The sequence below is a fragment of the Sebastes umbrosus genome, chromosome 3, assembly GCF_015220745.1.
Source record: "Sebastes umbrosus isolate fSebUmb1 chromosome 3, fSebUmb1.pri, whole genome shotgun sequence".
Taxonomy (NCBI): Eukaryota; Metazoa; Chordata; class Actinopteri; order Perciformes; family Sebastidae; genus Sebastes; species Sebastes umbrosus.
In genome coordinates this window covers 22,047,975-22,073,704 of record NC_051271.1, presented here as the reverse complement: position 1 = coordinate 22,073,704, position 25,730 = coordinate 22,047,975, and the positions used below count along the sequence as shown (strand labels likewise).

Here is a 25,730-nt window from a genome sequence, read left to right as displayed (position 1 = left end):
AATCAGGTAATCATAAATCATAAGCTCCCCCTGCATAAAAAATGATAAATTACAACAAAAATAGCAATAATTAGGGCTGTCATATAACGCGTAAACGCAATTTGTTTTAACACCACTAATTTCTTTGCGTTAATGTAACTTGCAATTTTTAAGCTTGTAGCCAGTTCATTTTTAAAGCTAAAGTGAAGATACTGGCGTCATTTGAAACCAGAAAACCTAAGTTTTTGCATTAATTTGCAATTAATCACGATTAACTAAGGACAATCACGCGCTTAATCTCGATTTAATATGTTAATTGATTGACAGCCCTGGCAATAATGTGTGAGTATGTTCTTTCTTAGGCTTTATTTTTCACTTCTCTACCATGATAGCAAGCCAGACAGTGTTTTCAAGTCACTCTTGACAGTATCAAAGATGATCCCGATAATGGAACTACACCACAATCAACTTATTGTGAGTGTTTTTTGTCGCGATCCACGATAAAATCCTATATCGTCCCATGCCGAGCCACAGCTCTGTTCTGCATAAGCTAGAAAATCGTTGTAACATGGAGTCTTTTATTCAGAATTGTGAGCTCACCTTTAGCCGCTCGTAGGAAGAAGAAACAAGAGAATAAAAAGACTGTGTCAAAGGAAACTGTGGAGTAAAGTCATATTTCAGTGGGTTAGCTGCTCACACATAATGATGGAAGCTGCAGAGGAGGAGGAGGAGGTACCTGGGGACTTCATTACGCGGACAAGTCAGCGGGACTGAGACTACAGTCTGTTCCCCAACCATCTTCTGTAACCCACTTATACCTCCTGGTGTCTTGAGTGAAACAGTCCATGTTGTACAGTAAAAAAAAAATAAGCATCTACCAAGAAGGGACAGACAGCAATCCTGAAAGATGCCAACTTGCTGTACATTTTGACAATAAAGTCAGCAATATGTATTACAAGTTCTGCTGGTGTCCAGTCTTGAGGAGATTTTGTCTCACCACTATATGAAGTTTCACCCACATCCTGACGGTTGCAACACAATGCTATCACAAATATAGACATGTTCCTGTTTTTTTCCTCTCATTCTCTCGACAGCAGTTTTGCCCATAATGAGGTGCCCGGGCATCCACACCCGGCTGACATGCTACATTACAGTTGGGACAACTACATGACAGCCAGCTACAGTTGGTGGCAGCTATCAGTCTGACGGCTGTGAATGACGTGGTGTAAATAGCCTTTTGGAGTTATGCCTCTCTGGTTCTTCCCGTGTGTGTTTGTGAGTAACATTTGATCAGCAGATTGCTTCTGTTTTAACAATAAAAGTCATGCTCTTGAACAGGTTTTTGTGAAATCAATTAACTGATCTCTCTGCTGGTTATATTTAAATTGAGATGTAATATGGACCTAACTTAAAGGGATAGTTTGGGTGTTTTGAATTGGGGTTGTATGAGGAACTTATCCATAGTCAGTGTATAACCTGCAGCAGATGCAGTCGGCATACCCCTAGTTTGGAGAACGTAACCAAAGTAATGTAATGTTGTGGATGGGGCCAGCAGCAAAACATATTTTAGCCACCTAAAAAAACATATATCAGTTCAAGTATATGCTATGTTTAAAATATAGCTATACAGGCTATCTTTCCGAAGGGGAACTGAAACCAATATCCATACTCTCACCAAAGCTACCAGACTCCATTGGAAAAACATGTAATTTTACCTCAAAGGACACGGGAGCCGCTGGTCTACCGCTGCCTCAATCGGTTACTTTGTTTTTATTGTGTGACTTTGGTTAGTTCGGATTCACCAAAGTCACACAATAGCACAAACAAACTAACCGATCGAGGCAGCGGTAGACCAGCAACCCCCGTGTTCTGTGAGGTAAAATTACATGTTTTTCCAATGAAGTCTGGTGGCTTTGGTGAAAGCATAGATGGATACAACAGCTTCAGTTCCCCGTTGGAAAGGTCTGTCTGACACCAAGGTAAAATAGTGAAAATATTCTAAATATAGCATACATTTAAACTGATATTGATTTTTTTTAGGTGAGCCTTTCTTTTAGGTGGCTAAAATACATTTTGCTGCCGGCCCCGTCAACAGCATTACATTGCATTGCTTCCGTGCGGTAACTCCTGTCTGCTTCTCCAAACTGGGGGCGTGCCGGCCGTCATCTACTGTAGTAAATACACTGACTATGGATAAGTACCTCATACAACCCCACTTCAAAACATCCAAACCATCCCTCTAAGCTATTACAGTACACCCTTACCCAGGCTCTCTCTGTGATATTCAGCTCCAAGTTTCCAGAGACCGGTGCTATGATAATACAACATAATGAGCACCGGCTCAATGTTAATGTCATTAACTAGGGGGAAAGCACCAGATCGTTTTACAAGCTCAGCAGAGGGAAGACAATGACGCCAAGCACTAATTAGCCGCTATCGTCTGGCTTTCACAGGATCTCTCAGACAGTCAATTCAATTACTCCATATAACAGCAGAAGATGAATCAAGGGGGTATATAAAAAAAAAAAGAAAAAAGATTGAGCAGAAGGGAAGGGTAAGAAAGAATAGAAATGACTTGGGTCTTGCTCACTCTTCCCTATCTGGACCTTCTTATCTGCCCTTGTGCCCCTGAGCCCGCCACATTTCATCCCTAATGAACAGCCCCATAAAAAGAGGGAGTTCGATTTCTCTCTCCTCCCTTTCTATCTCTCGGGCTCCCCTCTCCTTTCCTGCTCCTCTGGAAGATATCAGAGTCTATCATTCGCCGTGCCGGGCAGCAGCATCCGATCTGCAGATCTCCTTCACATTAAGGATCCTTTTAGATAGAGAACCCTAAAAGGTAATTGGATTTCCCCCTAGTTATCTTCATCTGTTTCACCCTAAGCCCACTGTAATAACTTACTCTCAGGGCCAAAGATAACTCAATTCTGTCCCACAGAGAGCCAGCGAGAGTGTGAGTGAGAAAGAGAGAGAGAGAAAGCATATGTTATGTCTCTGAGGCACAATCCTCTATCACTGCCTTCTAAAGGATATGAACTCTGACAAGGAGCAAACATAAATTTGTTTTTATGTATTGAATTATTCGCTTTTCTGGTGCCTTGGTATTGTTGCTGCTGTTAAAATAAAGCAAGAGCTCTTAAAGGCAGAATAGAATAGTGAAGGAAGATGCAGATTACGTTCTGGCAATAGATGCTGCATGACTTAGCAAACCTCACTTCCAGTGTAACACGATGCGTCCAAAATGAGTCATTTCGGAGGCCTATTTCGAGGTCTATTTCTCACAAAACAATAACCAACCTTTAGTGTCACGGCAACGCAATACAGAGGAACAACGTTTTCAAAATAAAAAAAACTGGGACATAGCTGAAAATTATTTCAAAACCCTCCACCCCCACTCTCAGGGGGGATGTTTCATTGGCCTGTTATTTTTATTGTGGCAGTGCAAAATGAAACCGTTGGCTCTAGCAGGCTCAAGCAGAGCTTGTATGGAGGCAAAAATCAATACGGCAATATCAGAGCAAGACTTATCAGGGCTTCACTTCTTCTCAGAGGTCACAGAGGAGCAACTGCATTTAAGTGGGGAATTCAATTGTGAAACATAGTTTGGGATGAGCTCTGCTCGGTATCTGATTAAGGACGGCTGGGAGATTGCGAAGGTAGAGTAAGTTTCCAATGACAACACCACAATGCAACTAAACCAAAGTTATAGCTTTCCATTTGTTGTGTATTTGCAGTCAATAGATTGACAGCTAATGTAACTGATAGTGGTGCTTCATTTGGAAATAACTAACCCCGACCCAATTACACTGCACACAGTATTGTACTTATAAAGGCTCATAGTGTCTTATTGATATTATAAATATGAGTGTAGGAAGCAGGGTGGATAAAGATAGCTCGCACAGTAGAACAACTAACTACTTAATAACAAATCAGCAGATGCTTCATTCTTGGCTGCCTGTCATTTGCACTCTCTTACCAAACATGCATCAAAGACTATTCATGTCATGTTTCCATGAACAATTGTACGCTTAAAGGTGCAGTGTGTAGGAGTTGGCGGCATCTAGTGGTGAGGTTGCAGATTGCAACCAACTGAAACTTCTCCCATGTTCCAAGCGTGTAGAAGAAATATGGTGGCCGGCGCAAAAACGTTAATGTCCCTATCTAGAGCCAGTGTTTGGTTTGTCCGTTCTGGGCTACTGTAGAAACATGGCAGCCGGTTCCGTGAAGAGGACCCGCTCCGTATGTAGATATAAACGGCTCATTCTAAGGTAACAAAAACACGATTCTTATTGTCAGGTGATTAAACACTAAAGAAAACATACTCATTAATACTATATTTCCTTTTACAAACTGTTCCTTTAAAGGCTTATGCAAAAAAAGGACTTGAATTTGGTCAGTTAAAGCTTATTCTTATGTCCATCTCTTGGTATAGACATAAAGTACACATATTAAAGGGAAACTGTGCTGATTTTCGAAGCTTCCCGTTCGCCCGCTGGCAATAGTCCATCGGATGACACAGCGTTGAGCTCCTGGCGGAGGGGAAGCCGAACTTCATTCATTCGCACATACCACCCACTAGAGACTAATGGCGTCCCGGGGACAATAGGAAATGTATTTGGGACGCACCATATTTTTTCCCCTGATAATGCTACATTGTGAACAACAAATCCTTGTTGAAATTGGCAGGACGAGAGCTGGTTAACGTTAGCTGTTAGCTCCGTGCAGGACGGTGCTGCTAATAGCTAACGTTATAGCTCTCGTCCTGCAGAGTTCAACATGGGAGGTGCTATTGATTTTATTTGGTGTCACTGATTTACATTATGATGCATTCAGGCTCTAGTAAAAATTGATTAGCGGGTGAAGAAAAATTCTGAAGTCATCATGGTGTGTTCAAATGTAATGTTGTAAAATGACGTTTTTGGCGAGAAACTTGAATAAATCCAGTTATTTGAAGGAGATGCATTATAAAATAGATAATAAAGTGGGAATTATGACCTGTTTAACTTCCTAACATAAACCAGTACGCCAACATTAATAAAGGAGTGTATGTTGAAGTACCTGGGATTTATTGTTTTACTTTGTTTTTTTACCGTGGTATTGAATTGGTATCAAAAAATGTGGAACCTCACTGGTATTTTACTTAATTTCTGGTATTGTGACATGACATCCCTACCACCCACGTTGCAACGATACAAAGCTGGTTGAAGGGTATAAAGGTTTTGTTTATATTAATCTCCATACAGATGATTCAGATAGAAGAAATATGGTAACACACACAAACAGGACTTTTAAACAACAAAAAAAGCTAAACAATCAATTTGATTTAAAGAGCTTGGAACAGTCAGGTTGTTATGTGCAATGCCAAGCTACTATATCCCAGGTTAGGAATCAGGCACTAATGCCTTGGAGTTTGAGAAATTGAGAATTGAGAAGCGTGTGGCCTGTGGCGACAGCAAGAGGCCGAGGCAGAGCAGGGATCATTTGGGGCTGTCGTGTGCAGACTGGCTGCCAAGTCTGTCTGCCATTCAGGCAACATACTTTCCTTGTGCTCCTCTTGTGTCAGATGAAGACAGCTGCCTAACCTGGCATACTGTACATACACCTTTTGCAAGAGCACAAATACTGTACACCTTTTCATAAAGTAGGTATAGAGTAGAATAAAAAATCTGCCACATCAATCTGGTAGAATTAAATCATGATTCTCCAGTCTGTGATGATAATGATGAGGTCAGGTCATGTCAGATAACACTGTGCAAAATGACTGCCACTTGGAGCTGAGTGAGTAATAAGGGTTCACAAGAACAGGATGACGATTGCACAGAAAAGCAGAGAAGGAGAGCAAAACATAGCAATCACAGACAAAACTTTGATGTGCAGGAGTTGTGCCCCCACCCCTCTGATTGACTTTCACCACTCTTGAGGGATTTCGCTTTACCCGAATGTCAGAGAGACCCTTCACTGAACCTTAAAAAAAAAGCATCACATTTTACTGCAAAGTGGGGGCTGAGGGCTGAGGCGGTGGGTTTACACACAGTCAGCCCTTCAGGCCAGCACCTCTCAGGTCTGTCTGCAGATTTTAGTGCTGGCAGGTTCCTGAGAAATGAGGGAGGGAGGGATGGAAGAGAGGGGAGGATGCCATATTCCTGTCACTGGCAAAATACACCCCCAGCGGGAGTATAATGGACAGGATCTCAGCAGGACAGGAAATGATTTTGGTGAGATCTAGAAAGCAGAGAAGGGGGGTGGAGTGTAGCAGAGTTGGACTGGGAAAGGGGCAACTAAGGGTGCCCATGGGTCAGGAAGGAGTTGGCCCGTGAATGGCAACATTTGTGCGGAGAACTGGTAGGAAGAGGAGGGGGAGAAGTTATGCTTCAGGGGGCGAGCCTGCAGTTAGACGGAGAGGCACGGGGATAAATTAACACTACACAATGTTTGGTTAGTGATATGTGCCAAGCTTGATCTCCAGCCTCAAACTACTTCAGTGTGTATATATGCACACGTGTGTTTTTGTGTGTGTGTTCACGATTAGCTCAGGGTTATGTTTGAAAAGCAAACATTTACCCTCTAGGTTTGCTGCGACAGATCTTAAAACTTGATGGACAAGTTTTGAGTGGTCATTGGATCAGCTTCTCTGTGACTCCCACTGGCTGTTACCCCTTCCTTGTTTTCATTGAATATATTCACTGACAACGCATACAGTAGGAATATCAAACTATTAAACATTTCTATCAAAAGAGTCTCAGTGCAATGGGCCTAAAGCTACAAATGGACTCTATTGTCCGAGCTTGGAAAAGCTAGAGTTCCTGTGGATCTCACAGGAGGAAATGTGATATGACAGATTGTGCTTGGCTAAAAAAAAATTCTTGGTACAGAAGAAAAAGTCTGTACTGGAATCCTTCACTAGCTTCATCTTCCTTCATTCTGCCAAGGCTACAATTAAAAGTCAAATCTGTAATTTTTCATTATTAATATATCGTTATATCCATCTGTATGGTAGAGTGTTGCAAAACACATTTTAGACACTCTATTGAACACTATTGAAAAATGCTGATCAGATTTGTCAGGTCGCAGATGCCGTCCAATTTACTCACTTCAGAAAATCATCTTTTATGCAATCTCATTAGCTGGTCTGAAAATCACACTTTGACTGCATACCACCAATAATGAAATACAGTAAAACAGCCTCACCAATGCAACACTTAATGCTTAGTCTACTATACATTGCAGTAGTTTGAATAGTTACACATTTCAGCTTTAAAGTTGTTTCACACCAAGCGTAGATTTTCGTCCGAAAAATTTGCACAGAAATTTATAAAATTTGATTTTGTGGGTTCTCACAAATGCTTGCACCCCCCTGCGGAACATTCTTGCCTGGGAAAAAATATTCGGATGGACCTCGATTTCAGCGGCGTTCGGCATGCGGAAATATATGTTTGTTCAATGAAATCCTTTGTTCCAACTGATCGCTGTCATTCTGCATAATAATTAGCCATGTGCTTCTGTTTGTTGCATGGTTGCATGTTTATTTTCAAAACAAGGGGCGTTTGTTTTTGGGGTAACGGATAGTCGGACAAATGAGCTTTTTTCAGTACAATGGGACATTTTTCGGACTATTGGTGTTTCAGAATAACAATGGGCCGTCCCCTTCTCACCACCCAATAATACACCAAACACTACTACCTCAGCAACCAAATAAAGGACAATATATGGCTTGAGGTCGCTCAGCAGCTGGGATACGATGAAGATTGTAATGTAGCTGATATGCACTTGCAAATGTTATATGTTGGTCACGGAACGGGGCTGGCCACAACAGCTAACGCTAGTGTTAGCATCAAATTTATGGTCTGCTTAGTCTATGTATTGTGTAGTTAATGTTAGCCCCTTAGACATCCTCTGTTTGGATTGGTTTTTGTTGTGTTAAGTGGACACGGGAACGATAGGAGGAAACTCATTGAGCCTCATTGACGAAAATGGAACACAGCAACGCGGATAATTCCCAGCAGAACAAGTGTGCATAGTTGTCACACAGAAAATTTGCACGCCGATTTTCTGTATTCCCACACCGCATTTTCGCATCTCACTGGTACGTTGCAGAATGTTGTTTCTGTTTGTGTCATTCCCACACCTGTAAAATCAATACATTTCGGATAGACTTTTCCTACATCTAAAGACTATGCAGTTTACTTGCATATTAAGAAATTATGTAACGTTAATGTTCTCATACGTGTGTCCGTGAATAGGTTGCCAGAGCTGCGGAGCATCTTACCTCAAACTCTGCATGCTTATGGATGTCTTCAGCCCTCTGTCGGCTCAGGATAAATTCAGCTTCATTAGCCACACGAACCAGGTGGTCCTTCATGGTGTGACTCAGCAGCCTAGGAAGAGGGAGACGGACATCAACTCACTGGAATACTGCAGAATGTATTTACAATTATTATTGAAATTTTGTTAATTAAGTATATGGATGTGAATGTCAGATAGATGCTTAGCAATATCATGAAATCTTGAGCTTCAGAGTATTTAAAACATCTGTGTAATACTGTAATATCTGGTAACCTAGAGAAGAAACAGCCATGTAATATCCATAAAATGCTGAAAAAGAGGCGTGCAAAATAAGCAGAAAATCTCATTTGGAAACAAAAACCAAACCAGATAGATCCTTTAACTGGGGTGCAGGTGCTAATTGATTTGTTAATGATATGCATCTGACAAGAGGGAAGATCTCTGCCCATGTTGCTACATATGTAGTCTACCTCCCTCTTCTTATCTGTGTTGATGAAACATGCATGCTGTGTGTGTGTGTGCGTGTGTGTGTAGGTCGAAGAAACCTCTCTACAGCCCTAAAGGTCAGGACTGTGCAAAGTGGAACAATAACAGAGCAGGGGCCAGAGAGGAGGGATGGGGAGGTGGGGGGGACTGACTGTGGGGATGGGGTTTAGGGGCCATGGGATGACTGTAACCTAAGCCTGCTGTTTCAGCACAGGGCAGCAGGGGAGCGGAGGTGCTGGGGCCTCTGCAGCCTCTATGGCCCTGTCGAGGCCCTGCTATCAATAACCGAGCCACTGCCCTTCTTTATGGTGCTCTGAGCTGAAGACTGTACATATGAACAAAACAGGCATCTCTTAAGACATTATGGGAATACAAATATATAGTAATAAGCTATATAATACAGTTACAGCAGGGTTCACCATGTTAAATTCAATACTTTTAAAGACCCTTTTACTACCACACGGAATACCATTCGATACCTGTTTAACAGTCATACTGGCCAAAGTATGAAGAAAAACCAGTAAGGAAAAAAAGGCCTGGAATTATTTATTATCATATAAAATTCTATTCAGTACTTCCCATAGACTGTATATAAGAAGTGGACGTAGTCACCGAGACGTCACCCATTGGTTTGTGGACTGCTCCATGTTTTTTTGCAACCAGAAGTGACACGAGAGGGTGGAGCTAAGTGCAACCGAACGCTGAATGAGACATTTTTAGGTGACCAAAATGTTACATTCACTTTCATGAACTGAAAACACACTGTGAGAGGGTTAAAATTTTATGATGAAAATACGGACAACTCCGAGACCAGACAACACCGTGGTAGCGACCTGTCAACCACAACGTAGCCATGCCCTAAAGCATACCCTGCTTTATGGTCTATTTTACTGTAAATGGGACCATATTTTACTAAATGAACATCATGCTGTATTAAAGAAGATTTGAAACTAGCGATTGAGACCGTAAACTCATGTTTACAATGTTTACTGAAGTAATTAATCAAGTGAGAAGTAGGCTCATTTTCTCATAAACTTCTATACAATCAGACTTCTTTTCTCAACCAGAGGAGTCGCCCCCTGCTGGCTGTTAGAAGGAATGCAAGTTTAAAGCACTTCCTCATTAGCTTCACTTTTCAGACCCGGAGGTTGCCACCTGGTACTTCCCTAATGATATAATTAATTAAACTAATGTGACCTGGATCCAGATAAATGGAGAAAGAAAATAAAAAATACTTATTCAAAGTTTTTCACTTGACCGTATGAGACAATGAGCTTCCTAGCTACTGCAGCTATAGCAGTAGTGACAGTGCTTGCTTTAGGTCTGATGGTGTAGAAAATGAAACTTAAAAAAAAAAAATTGAACCCCCTCCTGCAAACACAATCCACTGTTGAACTACTTGTGATTTATACTTGTTTAATGTCTCCCAACAGCCCGCAAGCACGTACAGAAACATTTTAGAAGTAGCGTTGCTGCCTATGGCAACAAAAATATTTAAGAAGAAAGTCAATGAAATCCAAGAGTTTTTATACCTTTTAAGGAGGAAACAGTATTCCGTGCTATTTTAAGACCTTTCAAAAACCTGCAGATACCCTGTTTTATCAAGCTGATATCATTCTGGGAGGTCAAAAAACCTAATCAGGGTGGACTGTTTGTGTATAATATAAAATCTGGATTTAATCAAATACATAAAATGAGGACCAGTTTGGTTTGGTAGGGGATTTGATATGTAACTGCTCATGTTGTAATCATGTTTAAATTACTATTTGATTACCACTAAGGGACAGACCAGACATTTTCATACAGATTTATGCCCCTTCACTAGTAACCCTGGCTTGAGTTATGGTTGTGTAAGAACTCATAGGACTACTGTACTTTGTTAGTCTCATTAGCATTACAGTGGATTAGCCTCTGCCAATTCTAAAAGCCGAGGATCAATAATGGAAAGTGTGGCTCTCTAAATCTAAAATTGATGAGACTAAGAGGAAGGGAGTCTTATTAGGAAGAGATGGGGAGGCTCAAATGTCGGGATAATTGAAAAAATAGACAAAAAGCAAAAGACAGCGGCAGACAGAGGAGATGATTACAGGCAGATAAAGGCTCAACCAGAGAGGCCTAAACTGACAGGGACAGCAGGAAATCAGGAGCGATTTCCCAAGTGTCACAGAGGAACCTGCGATCAGAGCCCCTGTCACCTTTTACCTAACCTCTCTCCTTTTCCCAAATCCCTCTGGGATGAGCACGTATTGAATGGAGCCTTGAACTCAAGGATCTTCCATCCTCACTCTCGCAAGCTCCTCCAACATCTCCCCTCCCCCCAATCATTGATTGTTGTCCAGAATCTTGACTAGCCACCCCATCACAAGGGCCTTGGGGATCTTACGGGGGCCTGAGGGGCTGTGATGTGATCCAGGAATGGTGAAATTGGAAAGTGGCTGATGGGTAGAGGTTGGAAAGATAATGAAGAAGAGAGAACAACACTTAGCATGTCAGAGTTACCCACCTGCCTTCGTTGACCAACTCGATAAAGGCGAGACCTGCGTTCTTCTGGATGGAGTTCTGCCATTCCTGTAAGCAAACACACACAACATCACTGACAGCACAGAAATAACTTTACCAAGTTATAGGAAGTACATTTTATACATGGTCCAGTAAATCTCTGATCACATAGAATTAAAAGTTGGTAAATAAATCTGCCATATTTGGATGCAGATGATTTCATTATAGTAGTGCCAATAGAGTTGTGCAGGAATGAGTCCTAAAACCCTGAAATGAGTTAGCATTTTAGCACTTCCGGTTCCCTCGTCTGGAAGTCAATGGGTTTTTAGTTAAATGGCTGAAATAAGGTCTGTGGTTAAAACAAACTTAAGAGATTTTAATGTTCTGTTCTACAACATAAAACATGTCAGTAAATATCCCACTCATGAATTTTGAAACTTTTGCTATCAAGTGGCTAAATGAGACTAAACGTCATCATGCATTCACTAGTCCGCCTTTACAGCCTCGTTGTGTAAACTCACGTTCATGCGACCATAGTGTAGTTTGGTTATAGCCTAACGTTAGCTTTTTACTTCTAGCAATTGTTTTCACGTTTCAAAAATCATAAAAGTGGTGTTCATTTGTGAAGATTATCTTATGGAATAAAACGTGTAAGTATCATAAACATTTATTTGCCACAGAGCTTATTTTCTGCAATAATTCAAAACCCAATAGAAAAATCCCATTGGCTTTGTGTCGAGGGGAACCATTGCGATTCTAATTGATGGGATGGTTCACAAAAATCCGTCATCCCTGTAGTATTCCTCACCACTTTTAAAAGGTAAATATCTTAAGAAAACAACTGAAATGTGATGGCAACCTACTGTAGTCTAAAGGCTACTAAAAAATAACCCTGGTTTAATGATGTAGGAGTCCAATCACTGTCCAAGAGTGTGAGCTATATTATCACGTAAGATTATTTGTATATCAATTAATCATTTGGTCTACAAAATGTTAGAAAAACATGAAACACATCCATCACAATTTCGTAAAGCCCAAGGTGGCATCTTCAAATTCTTTGCTTTATCAGACCAACGGTCCAAAACCCAAAGAAATTCTGTTTACAATTGGGGATACACCAATACTGATACCAGATCAGATATCAGGCCAATACTGACTCAAATAGCTGGATTGGGTATCGGTGACAATGGGGCCGATCTATTAAATTTTGTTCTATGTTTATAAACTATATACAGTATAGACTTGAACTTGAATTCCTGTCTAAGTTTTGACTAGTTTGTTGCTGCATTAAAAAGGTTTACAGTTGAATTGTAATTCCTGTTAATTTTAAGATTTTTTTACCAAGTTGCTGGTGTACATTAATAATAAATAACAATTTAATAAAGGTATATCTGTGTATTTATTTGTTATATTTAATGTTTGTTATAACTAATTCTCTCAGCTCTAGCAAAATCCTTTTTGAAATCGAAACTATTCATAAATGTTCACCGTAGAAAGCTATTCATGGATACATCCTAGTAATGTCAAATGAAACATCATGTTAACAGGCAGGCAGACTTCTTTGGTCAGCACAGGCTACATAATCAGCTGGCAAACCAGTGGAAAGGAGTGAAAGAGCCGAGTTCAGAGTGCATTTATCACAAGTAAATACACAAATTTCCTCCTCTTTGACTCACGTTATGGTTCAAGGTGTCAGTCTAAACAATCCAACCACAGCCGCGTGCGACTTTAAATCCTCAATTTTGAAGGGACAACGAGAGAAGGCAAACTCAGCGGTCATCGTCTCTCATGTTCTGTTCAATATTTCAACACCTTCAACACAACCGTCAAAAGAATAATAAAGCAACAAGGTCATGGGGCCTGTCTGAACCTCACAGCGCTTTCCCCCCCTTCTTCCTCTCTAGGGACGCGGAGAAATATGCACGAAAAACCTCAGGTTAGAGACTTAAACTTAAAAAACTTAAAAAAATCATTAATCACAGCTTGAAGTCGCCCTACATTCCACGTTATTCAGCTTTTATTACAACGTGTCATTTGTTGATGAATGTGGAATAGTAATTTCTGCAGTGGTGAAAATAACCATGATCCTTAAAGAAATTCTCATTTCAACAAAATGCAAACAGATTTTTAATTGCGAAACAACTGAAGTGAAAGCCACGCAACGTGCATGTGTATCTAAGCATGAACTTTTTTAAACTCGGCTGTCATCATCTCTTGAGCTGATAGAGGAAACTGTGTGTTTACGTAGCGACTGGTCTTTCAGTAAACCTAGAGAGCCCACAGGGACGAGGATATCAGCGCCACAAGGAGGAAGGAAAGATCAATTTACAAGAATTTCTAACACACATCCAAACATCTTTGTACATATGTGATGATTTTCAAAACCATACAGTTGTTTCCCTTCAGCACAACAAATGTAAAAACCATCAGAACCAATCACGCACCGAGCCAAGAGAAGCCATTCTTCTGCAATGCCTGCGCACCGTCACTGTGTAACCACGTCACATAGACAACAACCTAACACTTAACCTCGATTCAAAACTGCTTTTTGTCCTGGAGGACCAGATTGGCATTGACCGTGTTTACAATACATTCCAAATAAAGAGGGCACAGAGGGAATATAGGTCTGGGCTCGGGAATGGAAACAGTGTTTTGGAGTTGAGTACTGGCAGAGGGTTTTGCGGCAGAGGAAGTGTGTGAGAACAGCCTTGGGGCCTTCTAGTTGAAGCATAGACTGTAGTTGAAGGACATTAACCATGAGTGTTAGCCTGTGGCTGTGGGGATATCCCACACCGGGCCAGACTGCGCTTTCTGGGTTTCAAATAAACAGCACAGGAAGTGAGGCCGTAAATAGAGTCGTCGTTCTCTCCTGAGAACCAGAAAAACAGTGACATTAAATTTTCTTTATGTGATTTCTTTCTTGCCGTCGCACAGCCTGTTCAGACAGTAACTGAAGCCGTTATATCGCGCTCTTCAAGAGCAGTCCAGACTCAATTTACAAATCAGTAATTTTACCTCACAGAATTTGGGAGTATACTTACAACCCCATTTAAAAAAATCAGAATCAAGCCTTTCATTTATTTCCAAACTTAGACTAAACTAATTCTGCTTTTCTGCAACGGCTGAGTGGGCTTTTCCATTAAAAAAAGAAACGGAATAGAACGCAGATGGAGCCACCCTTTAAAGCAAAAGCTTCTTCAGCAGAAATAAAAAGATTATCGGCAAACTGCTACTCGGAGAGGCTTCGGTTCTAAATTAGGTTTGACGAACGGCGTGGAGGCCATTGGCATTTCGTGGACACAGACAAAAGGTGATAGCAAGACTAATGGTGTCATTATGGGCTAAGAAATGGCTCCTCTAGTTGAATTAAAAAAGCAATGACCCTGATCTGAGGGACATCTCCTGGTGACAAAAAGGAAACAGAGACAGGTCAGTGATAGAATATTGGATTTTGGCCGCCCTGGTCAGCGGTGTCACGGCTTTTATGACCGCAATAGGGGCCGCGACCACGGCGCTCCTGATGAGAGGATACAAGCAGCCATTTGTGACCTCTCACCTTTAACCTGACCTCCTAACTGATGATAGGACAGAGAGAGAGAGGGCTGTCTCTTGATCCTGATCGGAAATTTCGCCAATGTTTAATACAGCTGGAAGGGTTTTGTTACCTCGTTCTTTTTCACGTGAGAATTAAACTTTTAATGTATTCAAGGAAATGCCCGTCTTAATGTGAAGTCAATAAGACGGCTCTGTTTGGTCTGTGTTCCACAACGATGGCATTGAGTCTAAACACACACGCCATGCACTTCCGTCATTACAGCTGATTATCCATAATCAACATCTAAATATACCACTACCGCTAGTGAGAAAACACAGACCTCCTGAGCAAAATCGCCTTTCAAACATCAGGCTCGCCACAACACAAGGAAAACATTTTCCAACGCTGAAAAAAAGAAACGTCTCGGCTCTCCCGAAATAATAAATAAGTCGGTTGTGCTTTTCGGTGGCATCACTCATAATCACAAGTATTTGTTGATTTGAAAGGCTATGGGAATACAACTTCAGATGGGACGACAAAAGCATAAATCCTCGTGTCAGACGTGGCAGCGCAGCAGAGAAAATAAAGAGGCTGAGAGAGCTACTGATTTTCTTCTTTTGAAATCCAAAAAAAAGTTTAACAGTTTCATGTTTGAGAGTTTGAAAATGCACCTTTTAAACATCGTAAATTAATTCAAATAATGCTGTCATTAACAGCTATGAAGTAAAAAGTTCTGATGATCACTGATATCAAGAACAGGTGGCGGCATATCTTGACATTTTTAATCAAACATTTGACCACAAAAAAAGAACAGACCAGGAAACAGTTTTTTGAAGCCATGTGACCCAAATGTTTCTGAACAGAGACCTCATACCAACAATGACCAAAAACCTGCCCATGTGTGCGGATGTGGAAGACATAGACAAAACAAAAAATAACTTTTACCATAGACTATCTAATGTTATTCATCATTGTCATTGTGACTGATTAAAGCAGAAGTTGAGTAGTTTGTTGTTTATTCATACTGCTGTGTCTGAAAAACATATGTGTGTGTGTGTGTGTGTGTGTGTGTGGATGGATGAATAACTTAACACCGGTGTGTCTACTCCAGCTCACAACAGTCCACATGTGCGTGTTCAGATGGTATCTGCTTTAAGAAAAACAGACACTCTTATTGGTGTTTGCGTGATCAAATTCACAACGGAAGGAATATTTACTGATGTCTAAATATTTATACTGCCGGGTCCCTAAGAGCTTCACGGACTCACACTTTAACAGTAACACAAAGTCCCCCTCATGCACAAAACACACAAACCAAAAACATGTTATAACACTGTGCATAAAGTATGTTAAAGTGGAACACATAAATGTATACATTACATTTCATGAGCCAGCAGTTTATTATTAAAAAACGGACTCCTCTTTAAGGAAATCATTTTTCAGTCTTATCTTGTAACAAATCTGGTATTTGGTTCCTTCAGTTTAATGTCAGTGGGTTTTAATGATGTAGCAGGACAAGAATACTTAAACACTGTGCAGCTGTTTCACTTCCAAGTGGAACAGATGTTCTAATCAGTACCTCATTTTCATAACTGTTTTTTTTTCTTTACAAGGACTGCAGGTCTTGACTTTTAAGTACACAAGAGAGTATTTTGCATAACTTTGCAGCACAACAAAATGCACAAAAAATGTTAAGACGTTAAATCTCTTAAAGGTACAGTGTGTAGGATTTGGCGGCATCTAGCTGAGTACCCCTCCACTCACTCCTTTCCAAGACTGCAGTAACATGAGCCGCCAAGTGCAAAACCGTGGTAACGCCGTTTGCCTCGCTCAAAGGCCATCCTTACCATAATAACACTACTTTAGGAGCTACAGAAGTTAGACGGCAGTTGGCGGTACCACGGTTTTACACTCAGTGGCTCACATTCCTGCAGTTTCACCAGCGAGTCTGAGAACTACAGTGACCTTCGGGTGACGTAAAAACGTGAAAGGCTCTCTCTAGAGCCAGTGTTTGGTTTGTCCGTTCTGTGTTTTGTAGAAACATGGCGGAGCAACTTGGTGGACTCCATGAAGAAGACCCGCTCCCTATGTAGATATGAAGGGCTCATTCTAAGGTAACAAAAACACAACGATTCTTAGTTTCAGGTGATTATACACTAATGAAAACATAGTTATGGATATTATTTTCCATTTCTGCTAATAGATCCCCTTAAATTATACACACTGTTGCTTTAATATCTTTCTAATTCCAGAAATAAATGCTCTATAAAATGCTCTATTGCTGAGACTAGGATCAATCTTTTCTTTTATGTTCTCATTTTAGCTTTTAGTTGATGAGGAAACATTTTCTGAAGTAACTCTCTCAAGCTGCAGTACAATTTGTTTGTTGCTCATGTTATTGCATTGGCAATAGGAACGCAGTGAGCGCAGATCAAGCAACTAAGTGGATGATGGCAAATTGGTTCAAAATCTGTATCCTGTTTGCAGACGTGACAGGAAGTGGTGAAAAAAGGCGCAGCACAAACAGAAATGGGCTAACTTCAAGGTAATTACATAATCATAGAGCTTTTTTGCTGAATCATATTGTTTCTATGCAGCGAAATATTCAATCGGCCTGTAGCAATGCATTGCTGCTGGGGATCTTGACTACTGACAAGTCTATGTTTACAACCAAAAAAGAAAATCTTTAAGTAGCAGATGTTTCAATAATGGTATGAATCCAACACTATCTTGCTTGTACCTGAAATGATTTGGAGGTGGAGGTGGAACCAGGACTCACCTAATTGAATGTAACCCCAAATAGCATGTAAAATATGACTGAGACTTTCAATACCATAAATCTGTACAGGACCAAACTTAATGACTCACTCCACAATGCCAACTGATTGCCATCAAAATACCCAAAGATAGTAAATATAGTGGTTGTTAAAGTATGACTCTGAATTATGCATAGGGCCCCTGAAGCATGAGCAGGAATGACCGTAAATCATATCCCAAGTTTTGAAGTTCTGCTTTTACCAGATCAAAAAATGCAGGGAAGTGAATTTCCACTCCAGATCAGAGCGAAGAAGCCAGGACACGATATTATCAGCGGGATGGCTGAGCGAGGATAGCAGGGGGAGAAACATAAGAATACATTCCAAGGTCTTATAACTTGGGACCTGTCAGGTAAGAAAACATTACATTAACAGTGCCTGACAGGAGGAGAGGGCTCTGTCAGGGAAATTCATTTATTTGAAACACGATTATACGCTGGGTATAAATAACCAACCGTTCATGCCACTTGAGGCCCTCCAGTCCCGAGCCACTTGAAGCCAGCTCACAGTAAAAACCGGCTGGGAGCCAAATTAAAAGCCACTCAATTTTTTAAGGAGACTCCCGTCTGATTCTCCCGTCTCAGCTAGACTCCACTTCCTGTCAGGAAGTCCCCCTTAACCCCCACCTCCTCCGACACAACACGCCCCGCCGCCCCCCTCTCTGGCTGCATAGCTGGCAACGATAGGGAGCCTGCAGAATTAAGTGCCAGTTGGTGTTACTGTGTTTTCTCTACGTCTCACAGGATAGTGCCTTCCCAAAGAATATCCAGCATGATATTATCCTCTGAACTAGAGCGGGATGGAGAGGACGCGGAGCCGCGTGGCGTGGCTGTAAAGGGGCAGTGGAGCAGAGCGCAGGGCGAGGGAGAGCAGAGAGGGAGGGAGGGAAAAATAACACTTTGATTTGCACTGATCTTGAACCTTGTGTGCCTGTTTAACTGCACAGTGGGGTGTAGGTCTGACTGTGAGGAAAATGATCGGGAAAGTATTTTGGTCCCCCGGTTTCATCACATTCCTCGCTAGTTCTCTCACCTCTCTCCGCTCCCCAAGTGGTTCATACAACACGGTCTGCTCTTAATCCATCAAAGCCTCACTTACAGGGGAGAAGAAGAAATGTGTCCACTGACAGATATAAATGACTGGTTAGACTTCACTTTCACCAACTTTCAAAAAAAGCCACTAAGAAAGCAACGAAAAATTTAAACGTAACCGTGCCTACGAGTGCAGGGCCTCTAAGCTTCCAACTGGTTCCCTCGTTTCTCAGATTATGTTATTGATCGTGCGGAGCATGATGCCCGTGCACTCCCGACCTGCTCCCTGACTACAGGGGTCTAAACTTCTATGCCTCGGCCACTCTTCCTTCTAACCTGGAGGTCATAGGGTCAAGGGTCAGGAGGAACCAAGTGTTTGGGGAAGTCAATGTCCTCCTCCCTGCTGACTGGGAGAGAGAGGTGCCCATCTGTTAAACAGGTTAACTTTGGTGAGACTGAGGCAGGAAACATATGATAATGTGTGGTCATTGGATTAGCGGGTATAGCATTGATGTTATTGAATTAGTATTAAAGGATTTTCTGCATCAGTGGTCCCAACAAAATGCTGTTTGCTTAGATCAGAGATAGTGGATGTGTATTGTGAAGTTCAATAAACAACTTAATCCAAAATAATAACTTTTAGCACACAAACATTTAACAGTGTTATTCCTGACTTCAGTAAATTAAAGGGTCAATTTAGCTAAACAAAAAAAACAAAATCTCACTTACCCCTAGTTCTACAAAACAAAGCAGCTAGTTTAGATTTTATTTGCTCAGGTTTTGAGATATCAATCGCTGAGTTTCCTGCTGCCCCCTCAATACAGTTGGGGGCATACAATGTTAAGATAATGCTAATGCTGCGTTCACATGAAATCAGACGGACAACACCTTCTAGGTGGCATAAAGCGGCAAAACCAAAGAAACAGTCTGACAGAACGGCAGGACGGCAAAACCAAACGATATGTTGCTATGGTAATGGAATAAAATATATTAAATATATTACAGCCGGCACAGCGAGACTAAACACGCACACACACACACACACACACTAGATGTCGACGTTGTTGTGTTACTCATCACTTAAAATGCTGGCGTGCTATCTAAAATTACACACCGCGGCGGGCAGCATTATGCCGCCATTGTCTGGTTCAGTGTAAGAAAGCAAAGCTGGCGAAATTGCGGATCTGCTTTTTGGCTTCCGCGGGTAAAAAGAGCTTGTGATTCAGCCTCAGGGGACCGTGATTGTCCGTATAAACTTGCATGACAATCCATCCAATAAGTGTTGAGATATTTCAGTGATGGACTGACCGGCAGTACGGCTAAAAATCATCACTTTTCAGAAATTGCGTCCCTGATACTCTGGTGGTTAATTCACAGATCTCACTTTTCATAGGAGCTTAGTTACTTCTTCAGAGAGAAGTCACCATCTGTTAATAAACACACACAGTGCACACTGTTTCACAGTGAGGTCTGTGAATTAGCCACTGTTTCTACTGATGCCCAATTTTTTTTAAGTGTGATTTTTCAATACTATGAGCACCACAAAGGAAATTCCATTCATCAGCATTGTACTGGACTGGAGGCTTTTTTTGTATTTTGTTTAGGTGAACCGACCCTTTAACAGTTAAGAATAGAAGAAATAAAGGAGTACTACTTTATTTGTAATTACACTACATTGAATGTATTTGTGAGGAAGAGCAGTCTTTCCTATCTAGGCTTGACCACCATCATGAAACCAGAGCCCCTCCACCACACAGCTCGCTCTCTCTCTCTCTCTCTCTCTCTCTCCCTCCTTCCACTCCATGTACAGGATGCATTTCTGATAAATGGCAGAAGGATGGATGGGCTGACAGAGGGGCCGGACAATAATGGCTGATCTACAGGACACAAATGCAGCTACTGAGGAGATTTATGGGCCTCTGCTCATCGTAGACTGTCCAGCAAGCCAAGAGATGATTTCTCAAAGCTCTGGAAAGGGAGAGCTCTTTCTCTTGTCTCAACGCATTATTTATTTATCAGATGTTTTGGGTGGAAGCCACTTCAAGAAGTGCACCCAGGAAACAACACAACCGGCTGTAAACATGACAAAGACGGGAGAAAACAAGTGTGAGAGGGAGAGTGAAACTGCCAGGGCGAATCAGCGGCATGGGGAGAGTGGTTCTTTACATGCAAGACCCACAGTGAAAACTTAGATGATATTCATGTAATATGCAAGAGGAAGGCATCACATTCAATAACCCAGAAGGGCTATGACTTCTTGATATTAACCTTACAAATATAAATTCTCTATTTGCTTGAAATCATTAAATTAAAATCAAAGCATCGCATATTAATCTGAGTTTGTCAAAGAACAGAGAAACAGACCACTGTTCAACTTCTCATGGGAGCCCTTTAATACCATGTATGCATTATAATAACCATGCTACATTCTCAAAATTATGTTATAAGCATTCCTGTTAAGGATGGGGGGGGAAAAACTCGATAAAGCATAGTATCGTGATATTTTGGGCAGCAATATTGTAGCAATACACAGACGTCAAGTATTGATCTTTTATTGAATAAATGATTTACCTCTTAACAATCCCGGCCACTATTCTGTCTTTCAGATTTTGTAGCAAGCTCAGTCTTAGAGCTAGAGTGAAGATACTGGTATTATCTGAAACTAGGTATCAACCAAATCATGTTAGCTTGTCGGGAAGGAGGCAAAATAACGCTCCAAAGTTATGCAAAATTTTAGCGAGGAAAAACTGGCATAGCCATTTTCAAAGGGGTTCCTAGACCTCTGACCTCAAGATATGTGAATGAAAACTCTGAGATGAACAGAGTGAAAACTGTATCTTATTAGATAAAACAGATGTTGACAAACTGCATATTTTGCATATTCTACTTAAGTACAGTACTTCAGTAAATGTACTTAGTTACATTCCACCACTGTACTTTAAAGACCAAAAAAAATTAATCTGCTGATTAAATGATAATGTCAATAATTAAAAAGTTAGTTTGAGTGCTTAATACATCTTGATTTGACAACAATGCCAGCAGGTGCAGATACAGGAAGTGGAAGCTCTTTTCTACTATTCTGCGCTGCACTCTGTTGCAGCTACAGTATTTCATCATTAATCCTCATTTTGTATATTCAGCAGTCCGCAAAGATCAATATTGCAGCGCAGAACAAGGCAGCATGCCACCCCAACAGTTAATGTCTGATCAAAATGGTCCTTTAATTGGGAGCGCAGTTGTAGTTGTTTAGAAATGGGGCGCTATCAAACAGCGGTTTACTATCCCCTCCTCAATGCTGAGCTGATGTGGCCGCCAATGCAACTTTCATAGGATCCCTGATTAAAAACTGCTCTGCGGTCCCTCGCCTCCTGACCCTTCACCCCGGCTCCACTCCATCTCGGAGCTCGGGAAATTAATTAAAATTTCACAGAGATGGTATCGCGTCGCATCTCCGATGAAGGTGTGGGGGGTGGAGGGGAGGGAAAATCAATCAAAAAATCATCTCCATCTACTCCCCTCCGCTGGTTGGCTTGAAGGCAGGAAAGGAGTCACAAGATGGCCACGGAGGCACTTCCTGTGAGAGGATTGAGCGCTTCCTGTGCCAGAGGGCCCAACAAACTTTGCTAAATAACGCCATCAATCATGGCACTGGCTCACTCTCAAACTGCCCCGCGAGGAGAACAAACACAAATAATTATACGTAGTAATTTAGCCCAGAGGAAAGTCTGTCCCTGTTTTCCTCTTTTCCCTGGTGGAAAGCAGCGTATCGCCTCTACCTTCCTCCCTCCCTCCTTTCCCCCCCTTACACAACAATAAAATTACATTTGCATTAGCTGTGAGAGAATTTGGTTGGATGATTTATTGAAGCAATCAACACTACGCTGGCCAATCCCTGTTCCTCTCACACAGAGAGAGAGTGTGTGTGTGTGTGTGTGTGTGTGTGTTGTGGAGATTGGGTGGGGTAGCTTGGAGCTCAGAGAAAGGGAAGAAATAGCTTGGGCTGGGGACCAAAGGGGGAAGCGAGGCATGAGCTGTGCAGCGGAGCAATCACCAAGATTCTGCCTTTGATTAGATTAGCATTAAACAACACCCTGACAGATATGACAAATAGGTGCATTAGAGCCTGTCATTCTTCTCTCTTTGGTTTTCTATCTAGCTTTCACTCTTGCTATTCCCGTCGTCTCTGGACATTATAGGGCTCGCATTCCCCTCCATGTGTCCCGCTAGCGCAAATCTATATGCGCGGCCCCTGACATCCAAACAGATGTGTAATCTGACTGTATTACCTTTTTAGAGAAGACGCGAAGTGAATAATGGGAACCAAACAGAGTCGGGGTTAAAAAGGGGAGAAGGTGGAGGGAAGAAAGCCAGATGACAGGTGCTATTTCTTTAGAAAATAAAGCTGATAAAAAAAAAAAGCAGAGCGCAGCGGTGAGAGAGGTGTCATTAATCAGGTGTGTTTTTGTATTATTGGATATCTTTGTTTTTTCATGAGGTGCTTTAAATGGTAAAGATGCAAACAAACGGGGCCAGAGGGGAGTTATTATCTGTCGTCCTTGTTACTGGATGTGTGTATATGAGGGTTTGTGTGTGTGTTACGAATATGAATAAGTACGCTGTTTTATGAGATGCATTTGTGTACTGTGTTTTGGTTGGCACGCCGAAACTAAACAGCCCTCAGTAGCTTTGTGTGTCTTAATGCTAATCAGCCATCCCGGAGTGATCTATTGACGACCCCCGATCATTGACCTGCCCACGCCTGCTTATGATCCCCGAATTAGTATTCATGAATCCGGCAGCAGCTAAATAAACTTGGCAACAAAACACCCACAAGACAACAGAGAAGAGAGGGATAATCAATGCAAAGCACCATCAAATCTACATTATCCCTCCTCATCAGTTTGGCCAGGCCGCTCGGGGTCAGAGGTGACGCGGACAGGTCGGCCACCCTTGACCCTCAAACCAATATTTGCGGCCTGAGATGCCTTTTCTCCGGTTTCTCTGCCTTCACTCGGGGACGGGGGTGAATGTGGGGAAGTTAGACGAGGTAGTGTGGAGGGGAAGATAAGGCGTTAGATGGCTCACTGTCTGCGCTGTGGATTTACTGCACTCAAGGTGAGCCTGATAAATCAGATCGGTGGAAAAGCGGAGAAAGAAAGATATAGATGCCAGACTTGCCTGTGAACACAGAAGCATGACGAGCTCCACCACTGAGCTGCTGGACTTTATACACACCAGGCCTGGAGAAATAGGGAAGAAAGGGAGTCAGAAAGTAACGTACATTTGACAATAAACATTTTTTTTTTATTTCATAATTCTACCTCGGTACTTGTGGAAACACATTCATGCACTACGCACACACACACATAGACACGGATTACCTAACCTTGTGCCATCTGCAAGAGAGCAGATAGTATTGATGGGCCTAATGAGCCGACATGATGTTACTGTAAACTAATACATATTTGGGCCTTGTATTACAGGCCCGACTTGGCCAGCATATGTCCAATTGATCCCTAATGGCGAGCCCTGGGCTTTTAGAGGGCAGGGGGCCACTGGAGTGTCCAGAGGCTGCTGCACATGCACAGACGGGAAGAAGGCAGAATAGCCTTTGGTCTTTCGGTTGCTCTTCATATGACACACACACACACACACACACACACACACACACACACCTCCCCCTGCCTTCCCTTCAGGCCCCCCTGCAGCTATCAATCAACTTTCCATTTTGTTTGGTGGCAGCAGACATCCCAAACACTGCTATTAGTGGCCTGGCCTATGACCTGGCCCCCTAGAAACCTTCAGCACAGCTAGCAGCTCTTGGCTCAACGCACACTCATCGCGTTATTAGATTAACAACGACCTGGGTATGTTATTGCATTTAAGTGGGGACAACACTTAAAAGATGCGCCACCCCTTGAGGTGAAAGTGGAAAAACAATGTTTTGTGTTTTGTATCTGAAATGAGTCTCTGTGATGTTGTACTTACTCGTGCCCTCAATAAGGAGCTCTTGTCCGTGGCTGCCCAGCAGGGTCCGAGAGAGGAAGGGGGCAAAGTCCACAAAGATCTCTCTCAGCAGAGGGGCTGCCTTCTCCAGAGCATGCTCGAGACGCTCTGAGATACTGGAGATGCAATCCAAAACAACACACAAACAGTAGTACATGATGAGAAAAATGAAACTGGCATGCAACTCCAAAAATAAATCTAGGAAATTAAAAAATATAACACCAGTAAAATATAATTTTTTAATGTGGAAAAAACAAATCAGGACAAAAAGAGCAACAATCAGCGGATTAATAACTGATGCTTATGTGTGCATAAAAAGCTGATAGTGTGTGTGTGTGTGTGTGTGTGTGAGAGAGAGAGAAAAGAAGATGAATCACCTCATATTGGGGGCTGTGTTCTGGGTCACAGGGGAGAGTGGGGGGACAGATGGCAGGCTAGCGCTGGCTGGAACCTGGCCGCCTGCTGCAGGGAGAAACCAAAGAACTCTGTTATTAGTCTGGACGTTGGACAAGAATAAGACGCTACACACACACTCTCACACACACACGCACACACACACACGCACAGCAATACATTATACGAGCAGGGTAGCACCATAAACCTGTGCGGAAACGTGCATCTTATGGAATAATACAATGGCCTCCATTCAAATGTATAGAAGAGGGGGATTTATGGTCAAGTAGGGCAAGTGGGGTATAATTTTATGGTTAGATAGTGGATGATGTACTCCGAGCACAATACGTCTTCCTTATCAATTTACAATTCAGAGGTTTTCATGATGGAAGCCTCTAAATTGTGCGCTGAAAGGCTGGTAATGTTTCACTGTCAGCTGCAGTCATACTTTAAACACAGTGATCATTTTGGGATTTTTTTTTTTTAATACGTCAGCCATACTGTATATCAAATACATGCACAATATTAAAGGTGCTATTGGTAACATTCAGCCATTAGATGTCGCAATGTCCCTCCCACGTTCATTGCATTTACTTCACAACAAGTCAATGTCAGGCACTTACCGTCAATCTCAGCTATTTATCCGTTTGTTACACACTAACTGACGACCAAGAGATACCAAGTGATACTAATGTTGTTTTA

At 41.8% G+C, this 25,730-nt stretch overlaps 1 protein-coding gene across 15 annotated transcripts in view; it reads right to left on the bottom strand.

Annotated features, from left to right (window-relative positions):
- lrba (LPS responsive beige-like anchor protein) overlaps positions 1-25,730 on the bottom strand; it is a 239,889-nt gene that overhangs the window by 126,846 nt on the left and 87,313 nt on the right. For 8 of the 15 annotated variants that reach the window (XM_037765349.1, XM_037765351.1, XM_037765350.1 and 5 more), the window contains 5 exons: positions 25,013-25,097; positions 24,618-24,751; positions 23,808-23,869; positions 11,252-11,316; positions 8,246-8,354 (listed from right to left, as the gene is read on the bottom strand). In XM_037765349.1, the coding sequence (XP_037621277.1) occupies positions 8,246-8,354; positions 11,252-11,316; positions 23,808-23,869; positions 24,618-24,751; positions 25,013-25,097 (455 nt within the window). The remainder of the gene's footprint in view (positions 1-8,245; positions 8,355-11,251; positions 11,317-23,807; positions 23,870-24,617; positions 24,752-25,012; positions 25,098-25,730) is intronic. The other 7 variants (XM_037765352.1, XM_037765355.1, XM_037765361.1 and 4 more) reach the window with 1 other exon arrangement.